The sequence below is a fragment of the Fukomys damarensis genome, unplaced genomic scaffold (genome assembly GCF_012274545.1).
Source record: "Fukomys damarensis isolate Sample0158 unplaced genomic scaffold, DMR_v1.0_HiC HiC_scaffold_10, whole genome shotgun sequence".
Classification (NCBI taxonomy): domain Eukaryota; kingdom Metazoa; phylum Chordata; class Mammalia; order Rodentia; family Bathyergidae; genus Fukomys; species Fukomys damarensis.
The window spans coordinates 30,175,780-30,188,720 of NW_022900922.1; the positions used below are offsets into that span (position 1 = coordinate 30,175,780).

The 12,941-nt window shown below is 49.4% G+C and overlaps 1 protein-coding gene across 1 annotated transcript in view; it reads right to left on the reverse strand.

Annotated features, from left to right (window-relative positions):
• The window catches only part of Gcnt2 (glucosaminyl (N-acetyl) transferase 2 (I blood group)), a 52,221-nt gene extending 39,315 nt beyond the window's left edge, over positions 1 to 12,906 (reverse strand). Inside the window, exon 1 of the mRNA XM_010622845.3 lies at positions 11,970 to 12,906. Within this exon, the coding sequence (XP_010621147.1) occupies positions 11,970 to 12,888 (919 nt within the window). The 5' untranslated portion in view covers positions 12,889 to 12,906. The remainder of the gene's footprint in view (positions 1 to 11,969) is intronic.
• Positions 12,907 to 12,941: the final 35 nt, after the last annotated feature.

Sequence of the window (12,941 nt, forward strand, 5' to 3'; positions counted from 1 at the left end):
ACCCTCATTTCAGCTGGAGGTGACAGGGGTTTCGGGAGAGGACTAGGCCCCGCCTAGCTGCACCAGGCGGGGTCAGATGCCACCGATATGGAGGCTGCAGGACGTCTGTATCTCCTGGTGTCCTGTCTTCTGTAAAGCAGAGACACTAAGAACACTAACCTCACAGGGCTAGTAAGGGATTTAAGTAGGCCCTTGTGGTGCTAGGGTGAGGATCAGTGTAGAACACTTGCCTAACACATGCACGGCCCTGGGTTCAATCCCACCACCAAGAAGAGGAAAGAGAAGAACAGGCAAGCACACGACAAAAGCTTGGAACAGGGCCTCGCATGTAACACTGCACAGATCTTAAGATCTCCTCTTTCTTTCTCTCCCCAGCCCTGTTGCTAAACTCAGCTCACACAGGACCCGAAGCACCCTGGCCACATTCCTGCGTAGATTAGTGATTCACAGCAGCCACACAGGTGCAGTGTTCAGCTACCTAGAGGATCCCTTGCACAGCAGGAGCCCCGCAGCTCCCTTACTATGGCCCTTAACCCCACGGCCCCACGCTCAGCCCTGGAGAGCTGCACTCCCTCCCAGCTGCAGCCCCTGCACGGGTTTTATCACATGCTTTCCACCGGTTGCTCTCCAGCGCCTGCCCCCTTGCCCCACTGCCCGCCAGCCAGCCTGCCTGCCTGCCTGCCTGCCTGCGGGAGCCCCCTGCAGAATGCTGGCCACACTGACAGCTGCACAGCACAGGGTCCAGCCCTGGATGGTGTGCGGCTTTCTGGGTGACGGTTTCTCAGTTTTTAAAAATGAGCAGTAGGGAGGCCACCCAAGCGGTGGCAAATAAATGTGTCCAGAAAGCCTTCGGTTCCTGCCTGCCCCCAGGCCCCCTTTCCTCATTCTTTTCCAGAAACAACAAAAACAAGAAACCACAACCCAACTTTAACGTGTGCTATGTTCTGCTTGATTTTAAGAAAGAGCACAGGCAACTGTCTTTCAAAGCCACTTCTGTCTGACCGCAAATGTGCTGTCTGAGAAAAAGGCTTGCAAACTCATGCGGCAAGTGTGTGACACGCCTGCATCTGGATGTTCTTCTGGGTTCTCTGCTCACACCAACTACCTCCAAATGCTGCCAGCCCCATCTTTTGTTGCGGTGGTGGCTGGGTAGGGAATGAACCTAGGGCTACTCCCTCTGTCCCTGAGCTACATTCCTAGCCCCAGGGACAGTATTTTACAATGCACCTGCTGCCAGAGATCTGTATCTTGGAGATCCCACAGCTTTGGCTTGTGAACATTTCCTAATAAATGGAAACACAACATTATTAAAATAGAGATAGGGAGCTGGGGGTGGTAGACCCTACAGATCGCTCCAGCACTCTGAAAAGCTGAGGCAGGAGGGTCACAAGTTTGAGCCCAGCTTGGGCAATTTAGGAACTTAGTGAAACTTTGTTGCAAAACGAAAACAAAATTTAAAGAAAAATAGAAGGTGCTGGAGATGTAGCTCAGTATGAAGGTCCTCCGTTCAACTCCCAGTATCTATTAAGAAAAAAGAAAAAAGAACCCCCCAAAAGAGGGCAGTGATTTTCTCCAACTTCTAACTTTACTAGCCCTATTAAATTCTTGATTTGTTTTCAGTTTATCTAACATACTTTTCCACGGGCTTTTATTCCCAGAGGGCCTCTGATACACTTGACTTTATACTGTTGGGGCAGAGTGCTTGAATAAATCACCCCAAAGCAGATGCTTCTTCTGCTTTCCTAGAAATTAAAGCTGGAACATATTCATTTACAAGGTCCATCCTGTGTTTACATTTCACGGGCGATGCATTTTGCATTTGATTCTCTACCTGTTACAGTGGTTTTAGATGAGGGTCAGCAAGTACCCACTCTCCTTATAGAGGCCATCCTTAAATTCTATCCCGTGGGCAAGTACAAGGGGAATCAGCACACACAGCACAGGCCCGGGCCAGCTTGTTCCCATCAGACTGGCCTGGAGGGTGAGTTGTGGTCTCTCCCCTGGGTCACCTGCAGCCTTCTGAGCGGAGTGGTTTCCGTGAATGTGTCCTACAGCGGACTGATCAGCACTGCTTTACAAAACTGAAATATTCAAGGCACCGAGCCTTCATTTGGATCAGACTGGGCTGTGTGATGCTGAAGGACTGAGATTCTCAGATCACCGATTTTGACTGGAACAGCTGGGCAAGGCCTCAGCAAACCAGGAGGAACCGTTCGCCCCAGATACCACCAGTTCTGTGGACGCCCAGACCCAGAGTCATTGCTGGGAGGCATTGGGGATTGCACTTTACTCAGTAATGGGTCTTCAGGAGAGGGGGAGGATGTGGTGAGGAGAGTGCACCCGTCATCACTAACTCTCCGATATGTGACACCTCCTTGACAGGACCCCTCTTCACATTTCCAAGGACTACCAATGTATGGGCATCGCGTGAGATATGCAGTCACACTGTGTAGGGCGATGCTCCCCAGGGGACACAGGAAGGTTTTAGTAACAACCTAAACCATCATGGGAGAAACTAAGGGGATAAGAATTGTTACAGTGTTGACCATCTACAATCCCCTCCCAGAGAAGGTGGGCATGGTGGTACACACCTATAATCCCAGCAGTCTAGGAGGCTGAGGCAGGAGGATTACTGCAAGTTCGAGACCAGCTTGGGCTACAGAGTTAGTTCCAGGCCAGTCTGAACTACACAGAGAGACCCTGTCTCAAAAACAACAACAACCTTCTATAAATAGATTAGGTATTAAATTAAAAGTCCAAGAAAATATACCATGGCGCTATTTGTTAGGCCCAGGATTTAGCTCAATGACACCGCGCCTACCTAACAAGTGCAAGGTCTCGAGTTTGATCCCTGGTGCCACAATAAAAGGGATGGGGGAGGCAACTGTGTCTAGGGACAACCTCCTGTCACTGGTGGCTTTGTCCAAAAGCATTTTAAGGACACACAATGGCCAGGTGAGGGGGCAAGAGAAAGTCAGGCTTGTGTGGAGAGCTGGGATGGAGCCGTCATAGGAAGTAATGGTTCATTTCTTCTTTGGCCATCACTTTCTAAGGCTAAAAACTGTCCACTGCAAGACTTCAGGGACCAAAAGCCTCAGACCTTTTAGTAAGGTTGTTTGCTTTCTGAAATGATGGGGTAATTCCATCAGAAAAGCAGACGTATGGAAGACTGAACACAGCTGGGAGACACTGTCTGCAGTTGGACCTCAGGAGTTGGCAAAATAATCTAGGTTCTGTGTGCATGAGTGTGTGTGTGTGTGTGTGTGTGTGTGCGTGCGTGTGTGTGCATGGTGGGGGAGGTGCCAACTTCAAGGGGCACCAACCTATTAAAGCTTATTTCCATCTGACTCAACTCAAACAGCCTTTGCTATCAGCCCACTGGGTATGGGGCCTTCAATGAAGAAGACCCCAAAGAGAGAGAGCGACAGACATAAAAGACTTACAACAAAGCATGATAAAGGTGTAAACTTGGGAGGACATCAGGAAGTTTGCAAAGTGATAAGCTATCAGACCTAGGACAGCCACACTTAAATGGGAAGGACGGAGGACAATGGCACCGGAAGAGGGGGACAGGAAGAAGAGGCCGGCAGGGACGGGAGTCCGCAGCAGGGACTGACAGGAGGTGGCATGGAGGTGGCAGCCCACAGGGTATGCAGTGTTGAGACATTTACACCCCGTGAGTCACTGGACCATTGATACCTGCTGGCAGTTGTGGGATTGGGAAATGTTATTCTTAGAACTGTGCCTCAAGGTGAAAAATATGACCAGTGTTAGATGTCCTCCTGTTTTGTGTTTTGTTTTTTTGTTGTTGTTGTTTGCTTTTGGCAGCACTAGGGACTGAACCCAAGCCCTTCACACTGAGCTACAGTCCCAGCCCTTTTTATTTTCAGACAGGGTCTATTCCGTTGCCTGGGCCGGGCTCCAACTTGCTATCATCCTGATTCAGCCTCCCAGAATGCTGAGATTACAGGGGAGCGCCGTCACACCCGCTTTGTCAGAACGCTTTGAAAATGGTATTTGGGCCAGAAAGACCACTTGGAGGGGTTGACAAGTTGGGTGATCTTGGGAGGAGAGGTTCAAAGGCAAACGGAAATGTAGGCCAGGGCCCGGGGGACTAACATAGGGGTCAGGCTTCCTCAGCTCAGCAACGGCACCAAACTGTCCAAGCCAAGGCCTGAGACCACCAAGACAGGAAGGACAGCAGGAGCCTCGAAGCAAGCCGGAGGACACTTGCTGAAAACCTAAATTTCCCTCATCTGAGTTCCACCCAGAACTGTGGTTCTAAAGCTACGTGTTCAGGACTCATTCCAAGAGTCAGGGACCAAGAACACAGAAAGGACAGAATTACCTGTCAAATCTAGAGTTGTCCAAGAGGGATTAGATTAGCAAAGCAACGAACTTTACCACATTTGGCGATGGGAGGGCCTTTTGGTGAGGTTGAAGCTATAGCTCAATTTCTATGACAAATTCCTAATTCAAAGAGTGCTGACATCAGTCTTTGATCATCAGCCCTCCCCAGCTTAGGCCCCATCTGCCTTTTACAGTGAAAACAACCCCACCCCAGCTGTTAGAAAAGAGCGATTCTTTCTCTTCTCTGCATCCTAGACACTCGCTGGGCAGCAAGGAGACAGTGCCTGGCTTTGGTGATTCCTATCTGTTCGGCAAATCCAGGGACGATCTGTGTCCCTGAGTCACTTACTTGTGTATCCTACTCAGAGACTGGTTGCAGCCAGTGTCTGTCTGATGATAAAACAAACTCTCACATTCCCAAGGGACTTCGGCCTCAGGAATTTGTCAGGTCAGGATGACCCGCAGTCCCCCGCATTCCTTCCGGTGCAGCCAGTTTTGCCTTTAATCTTGCTCCAGTGGCAACTTCTAAAAAGCACCAGACCGAGGCTGGGGAGAGCTGAGGAGCTCTTTAGACGTCACCCAGCCCTGAGGTCCCTGGCTCTCTTGGGACCCCAGATGCATGAAGTGGGGCGGAAGCCAGGCTACAGCTTGTGTACCTGGCTTTGCACAAACCTAAGGAAGGCAAACCTGAGCAGGTGCTGCCCGGAAGCTCTCTCTGGAAGGTTGCTAGGGTTGTGTGCGCCAGTCCTGCAAGACTGATGATGGCTCATTGTGGTAGGCGGCCAGCACGGTGCCAAGTCAGAAAGGCTTAGGAGAGTGACTGGAATGGATTCTAAAAGGAGGGAGAGGGGAGGGTGTGGAGGATGGATTAAGCAGACTGGGTTGCTTGCTGGGCATGCAGTCTTGTAATCTCACCACTTGGGAGGCTGAGGCAGGAGGACTGCCACCAGTTCAAGGCTGGCCTTAAGTACAGAGCAAGACTGTTTCAAACTCCCTCAAACAAAGCAAAAACAAAAAGATGGGCTGGAAATGGATCTAGGGAAATGAGTTAGAAGAAATTAGACTACTATAAAAGACAGAAGAGGAGGGATGGATGATAGTGTCAGAAATTTGGCTGTGGCCAGTGGGTAGATGCAGGCTTACACCTGGTACTAAGTTAAACACTTCTGAAAAGTGACTGAAAGATATGGCGAATGTTTAAATTAAAAAAAAAAAAATTTAAGACAGTGTCTTGCTATGTATTTCAGGCTGGCCTTGAACTCATTACATAGCCCAAACTGGACGTGAACTCATGGTGATCCTCCTGCCTCAGCCTCCCAAGTGCTGGGACTACAGGGGTGTGCCACCACACCTGGCCTATATCACTATAACTAATGGTCACACAGTCACGCTTATGATATGCTCCAGGGACTGGTCTAACTCATCTGAGCCCCACATATTCGATCAAAATTATTTTTTTCATTTTACGGATGGGGACCTGGGACACAAATGCCAGAGAATACAGCCAGTGTCACCAGTTCATCAGTGGCAGAGTTGGGAGTGGAACTCCTGCAGCCTGGCTGCAGGGCCCTACTTTCCCAGAGAGCTCCAGGTCCTCACCCAGACCAAGCTTTGCAGATGCAACATCACAGGGCTGGTGATGGAGGAGCCAGGGCTGAGATCCAGTTCTGATTCTGGAACCTGAGCCCCCAACTTCATTCCTGGGAAAGTGGACTCAACTGTGATGAGCTGGGAGGGGAGGGAGAAGCGGGGAGGAGGAAAAGGGAGTGGGGAGGGAAAGGGAGAGGGGAGAGGGCTGCTTGCCAGGCAGCTTTGGTGCCACTGAGCTACATCCCTGGCCCTACTGCAATAATTAACTAAAGAATTAATAATGGGCCAGGGATGTAGCTGAGCGGTGCTGCTGCCTGCCTCGAAAGGGCAAGGTCCTGAGTTTGATCCCTGGTACAAAAAACAAAAAGAGCAAACAGAAGAGAGGATAGGTCAGCCCTGTGCTACCTCTGCCTCACCACCTGCCTTTTTAACCCCAAAAAAAAAAAAAAAAAAACAACCCAACAACAACAACAGCAACAAAAAGAATTAAAAAGACTTTGCTCAGTTGAAAGTAAATCAACTTCTTTCTCTCCTGAATCAATCTTTTGTTCCTTCCCTCCCTTCCTTTTCTTTTGTTCGTTCCTTCCTTCAGTTTTCTTTCCTTCCTTTTTCTCTCTTTCTGCATCAATGGGAATTAAAACCAGGTCCCTCGCACCGAGCTACTTCCCCAGCCCTTTTTATTTTTTAGTTTGAGTCAGGATCTCATTTAACAGTCCAGATAGGACTTGAACCTGAGATTCTCCTGCTTCGGCCTCCTGTGCTCTGGTGACAGGCACGCACCACCATGTTTCTGTTTACTGCTGTTTCTGGTGGGGATATGCAACACTTGTCTTTGAATCTTAAATGTTCTTGCCAGCCCAGTGGGAACCAGAGTGCCCCGCTTAGGTGGTTTCTACAAGGATCAAAGATGGCCATGCATAAGAAATACCCTTGTAAACTAAGAGCAGTCCAAATAGAAAGAAGTAACAGTATTATTTTAAATACTGTAAGTGGTTGCTGGAACTATCAGGAAAGGCTTCCTTTTCCCACAGAAATGCCACCTGTTAAACTGTATCAGCCGGGTATGATGGCGGATGCCCATAACTCCAGCACTGGGGAGCCTGAGGCAGGAGGATGGCTGTGGGACTGACTGCAACTGAGGCCAGCCTGGACTCCGCAATGAGTTCAGGGCCAGCCTGAATTACCCTGTTTGAAAAATCAAAACAAAACAGAACACCAAGTAGAGCAAGATACAGTGTATTCCAGTGTTTCTCATACCATGTGCAGAGTCTGCCCAAAGAACATCAATGCAGATGTTCTGGGGACAGAGTCCAGGAGAGCTCCCCCTGGTCTGCCTACAACCTCACTGGCTCTAGGCAGAGCCCAGGTCACCCCCTCTGACGTGCCAAACGGGCAGCTGGTCATGCTCCAGAGAGGACCCAAGAGAAGGGTCCTTAATACTGTTAGCATCCTCGGTCCAGCCTGATTCCGGTCCCCCTGGGCATCTCAGTGTGCGACTTTCTAAGCTCCCCTGTAGTTTAAAGCCATTTTGAGCCGAGTTCCAGACAGTGCAACCCTAAAAAGTCATAAAACCCTTCCAAAGACTGTGCAAATCGAAATAAAAAAGGACGATTTAAAAGCAAAATAAACCTAAGTGGGAAACGCACTATTTTTAGAAACTGAAAAAATGCGGAAATGCGATCATGCAGCGCTTTCTGAGGTCCAGAGAATCTGACACAAAGGCTTAGAAAGTACACACCCAGGGAGGGTGGGGCAGCAGGAAACCTTCCTGCGGGGAAGAAGGGAGCCGCGCTCCCCAGAGCCAGGCCTGCCCTGAGCGGGACACTGCGGCTGAGCTCCAGGGGGAGGAGAAGGCGCAGGTCCCCGAGACCAAGGCGGTCCTGCCCCGCCCGGCGCAGCTCAGCCGCCCGCTGGGAGAAAGGGGCTTCGCTTGGCGGCACAGAACGAGAAAAGTCAGAATACAATGGGCACCGCAAGCCAGGGCCCTGAAGGACCCAGGATCCGCGAAGACCTCTTTTTAGCCTCTCCTTGTAACGTTTCTCTTTATTTCTGGAAAGTTCTCTACCAAAGAGCTATACCTGCAACCCTTACCCTTTCCGTCTCCTTGGGTTTTCTCTCTCCATTCCCATTTATCTCTTCTAACTTCATTCCGGACTTACGTTGTACTTAGGTCTCCTATCATTTTCTTAATGTGTTCTAGCTTGTTCTAACGGGTATACCGCAGTTCTGGCATGCTTTCATTGTCTTTACGATTTCAACCTTATATTTATTTTTTCTTTTAGTTGTTCTGTTTGGAAATTGCCCTGTGTATTTTCCTAGTGCTCATTTTAAAAAATTTTTAATTACTGAGGAATCCCAGCGCCTTCATACTGAACTACCTCCCCACCCTTTTTGTTTTTTATTTTTGAGACAAAGACCTCACTAAGTTTCTAAGTCCCTCAGACAGGGCTCAAGCTTGGGATTCTCCTGCCTCAGCCTCCCACTGGGATTACAACATACACAAGCACACCTGGTTTAGGTGAGTTTAGCTTTCCCAGATTTTCAGGACGACAATGAGATGATAGAATATTATTAATTCTGTGGCAACCCAACTTGTGATATTTTTTTTATTGTTATTTTTTCCACAGTGAGGCCCAGGGACTCCCTCACACTGGACCAGGCCCTACTGCTTGCTGGGCCATTTCTAATGTGATGTTAAAAAACTAAGAGAGAAATGCAATGTTGAGAGAGTGGATAAGAAGCTGCACAGTATTGTACGATTCAGGGCGGCCCCTGAGTACCCTTTGGACTCAGCGCCTCCAATTTTAAAGCATTTCCGATTCATTGCCTGCCATCACCTATTTTTACCTGGTGTAGGGCTCTCACCTCTTTGGTCCTGTCACTCTTGGGCAGGCTGGGGGAAAGCCATGGCCTGGTCAGTCTTCCTAAAACACATACTTTCACTGGGTCCTTCAGGTGGCAGGGAGGAGATAACTTTGCGGGGAGAGATAAACAACACTATCTGTACTTGATAATTAAAAAAAAAAGTTACATGGCGTTAACAGAACATTAACACTAAGAACACTTAGAATGGGACACAGGAGACGGAAGGACGGACGAAAGGCCATCTGGGAGTCAGGTGCCGTGGTGTACGCCTGTAATATTGGCACTTGGGAGGCTGAGGCAGGAGGATTGCCACAAGTTACAGACCAGGCTGTGCTACACGGTGAGTACAGCGCCATCCTGACCTACACAGTGAGACCCTGCCACAAAGGAACCGAAGCAACCAAAAATATAAAAATAAAGTAAAATAAAAATAAAGGCCATATGGGAACTAAAAAGCAGATGTGTACCTCAGATGGTAAACCACAGAGAATGCTGGATGGAGCGCATGGTCAGACTGCAGGGCCTCTGAAGACGGGCATGTGGCGATTTGCTCCCCCTACTTCCCTGTCATTGGAAGGCCCTTCCTCCAAGCAGGAAATCCTCTTTCTCAGTACCAGGGTGTGGCCAAGAAACCAAGGATAAAGGAAGCAGAACCCAGGAAATGGCACCTTGTCCTGCAATTTAACCCATGCTGGGCCTCTTGGCTTCTGCCCTGAAACCTTCCGGAGACTTGGAGGGCCTAGGGCCAAGCGCAGGTGCCACAAACCCACACAGCCCAAAACATGCTCTCTTCTGGGCTAAATCAGCTTTCTTCCTTTCTTTCCCTCCCTCTCTCCTCCCTCTGTCTCTCTTCATCTCTCCCTCTCTTCTTTTTTTATTTCAAGATGGGGACTCTGCATTGCACAGGCTGGCCTCGAACCCAAGACATCCCCCTGCCTCAGCCTTCCAACTGGCTGGAATGCAGGTACCAGCTTTAGATGTCACTCCTCCATTCCCATCTTGTCTACTGGACTAGGGAGAAGAGAGCGTGGTAAGGAGAAAAGGAGGCCTCTTTCACCCTTGATTTTCCTGAACTGATTTGACAGGGCCAAAGCAGCCCTCTCCTGCACAGTAATCACTGACAATGAAAAACCAACGAAAACCTGTGCTTTTCTCTTTCTTTTCAAAAGCGACAAGCCAGACTTTTGCTGGATTACAAAACACCATCACCTCAGTATAATACCTAAAGCAATTTGTGGCCTTGAGCAAACTTGAAAGAATTTGAAGGCATCAGTGGAAAGAGAAAAGGAATAAATATTTAAATGTGAATCCCTGGCCTCTAAGTACCTCATGTCCCCACTTCTGTAAACAACAGAAAGATGGAATCTAAGATTTAGAATATGGAGAGGGCAGGTCTGAGTCCCCTGGGCCGGGACAAAGCACAGCACTTTCAGGGGGTATGGGCAGGGTTGGTCCAGCAGGCCCTGCCCTGCACCCCACAGCGATCACAGGCCTTTCCAGCTTGGCAGTCCCCCAACATCCAGAACAATGCCTGCTTTTCTCTGCTCCAATAATGCTGTCTAGTTCATTAGAGACCTGTTTTGTATTCTTCATTGAGTTCAAAGCACACTGTGTCTTTCCAAAGAAATCCTATCACGCTTTGCATATTTTAAAAAAATGATCCATCTCAAATTAGTAAAGGTAGAAATGTTTTGATGAGAATGAAATAAGGTGTTCCTGGAGCCTCATTTATCTGAACATGTATTTAAAAATTTTTTATTTTATGTCTTTTTGTTTTTTGAGTAGTTCAGGCTGAACTTGAATTCACTATGCAGCCCCAGCTGGCCTCGAACTCACAGCAATCCTCCTGCCTCAGCCTGCCAGGTGCTGAAATTACATGTGTGCCCTACCACACCTGGCTAACATATATTTCTTAAAGAAAACATATGATACATGCATGAGTCCAAGTATTTCTCAGTGCACTGGGTCTCAGGGAGACAGCTGTGGGGTGGTAGTAAAGCCTCATGCTTTGCTATTCACTACTCACTCACTCTTCTAGCATATATTTATTGAGCATTTACTGTGTGTCGGAAGCACTGAGGATATACCAGTTAACAAGACAGAAAATGACCTCAACTTCAGGGTCGCAGGCAGAGGAAGCCAACCTCAAATCCATGCAAATAGAATCATTTCAGATGGTGATTAGTGGGCCTCGAACTCCTGGCAATCTTCCTGCCTCAGCCTCTTGAGTGTGTACCTCCTTGGCTGGTATGATTGGCTTTTGAAGGGGCTGCACCTGGCGCTGGCCCGGGTGGGGTGGCCAGAGCTGCCATTCACTGAGAGTGGAGATTGGGTAGTGAGAAGAGGCTGTGAGGTCCTAGGGGTGAGCAGAACGGCAGTAAGGCAGAGGTGTGGACTGGTGTGAACTGTACTATCTGCTGTGGCAAAGGTCTAATAAGAGGACGCACGCAGAAGGACACGAGAAGCCGCAGGTAAACTTGGGGGCACTCTTTGGGGATGAAAGAGCCCTTGAAGAACAGTATTCTGCATTCAGAAGGGGTAAGGGCAAGAACTACACTTTTCAGGTTCATCTTGTACTTCCTGGTTGGAAAACAATGGCAAGTCACTCAAATACAATCACACGTGGGTCCCCTTGGGGCCCAAGACACACCTTGGACAGCACAATTCCTTCTGTAGAGTGCAGACAACTTACGTATCCTCACAACCTCTAAATCTTCTCTAGACAACTTATCATACCTCTACAATGAAGATACTGAGGAGGTGGGTGCTATACCATTTTGTTTAGGGAAAACACAGCAAGGAAAATCTGTGTGACTGCTTATGGTGGTGCACGCCTGCAATCCAAGCTACTCCGGGGGCTGAGGCAGGAGGACCTTAAATTCAAAGTCAGCTTGGGCAACTTAATGAGATACTATCTCAAAACAAAACAGTAAAACAAAAAGGGCAAAGTCTGGAGTTCGATCCCTAGTACCAAAAATGAAATAAAAAGGGCAAGTATACAGCTTAGTGGGAGAGCATGCCTGAGTTTGATTCCCAGTACTTCACCCCCACAAAAAAGTCTGCCCCAGCTCGGGATTCGGTGCAGACGCAGCCATTTTCCATGCAGGGATGGTTGGACCCCAGTTAGCATGTCTCCTCCACGCCCAACACCGCGGCTCACGAACCTGGAATCCTGTTGAGTGTCACCCAGAAGTGCTCGTCGGGGCTGAAAGTGTCCTTGGACCACTGGAGCAGATCGACAGCCCGGGGATCACGCAGAACAAAGCTGGCAAACTCTCTGGACAGAGCAACATAGGCAGAGCCGAAGTAAATGGTGAGGTTGTGGGGAGGGGGCGGCTTGAGCGCCGTGGTCCTGATCACGTAGGACCGCTCCAGGCCCAGGTGCTCCCGGTGCACGAACTTTGTCCGCCCCACGGCGTGGGCGGGGGGCAGCACCCCCGGGGTCAGATTCTTCCCTCGGAACCCTTTCAGGTACTGCACGATCTCCCTGTTGGTCTTCAGGGGGAAATCTTGCCCGCAGGTGTTGATGACGTACTTCCAGGGGACCTGGGAGGCCACCAGGTCTCTCAGGCAGTTCAGGTCGGCCTGGAGCCTGGAAAACCCTGCATAGACCACGGGTTCCATCTTGGAAGCCAGGAAGGCGTTGGAGAAGCAGCTCAGCAACCGCTGCACTGAGCTTTTAAATTCCACGGTTGCCTTTTCATCCACGTGCACGCAGTAGACATTCTGAGGCATGAAGATGGCCCTGAAGAGCCTCGCAAAGGTGTCAAAATTGTGATGGATGACCATGACGTAGGCCAGAGGAAACTCGGCCTCTTCCTGAGACAAAGGGGCCGTGATGTAGTGCGCCTGGGTCAAGTATCCCTTGCAAGAAGGCTTCTCGGAGATCACCAGCTTGCTTCTCCACAGGAACGGGGTTTGCCCGCTGGCAAAGGACGCGCAGACCCGGGTCAGCATCAACGTGTCCGAGATGTTTGGCCTCTGGTAGCTCTGATCACCCCCAAAGTTGAACACATAGAACACGATAAAAACGATGACGGTAGAGACAGAAGCTATGAAGAGACAACGCATGGACGAAGACATGCCGAGTGTCGACGTCGCCCGAGCCTGTAACTGGCTCGCAAACGTACTCCTTC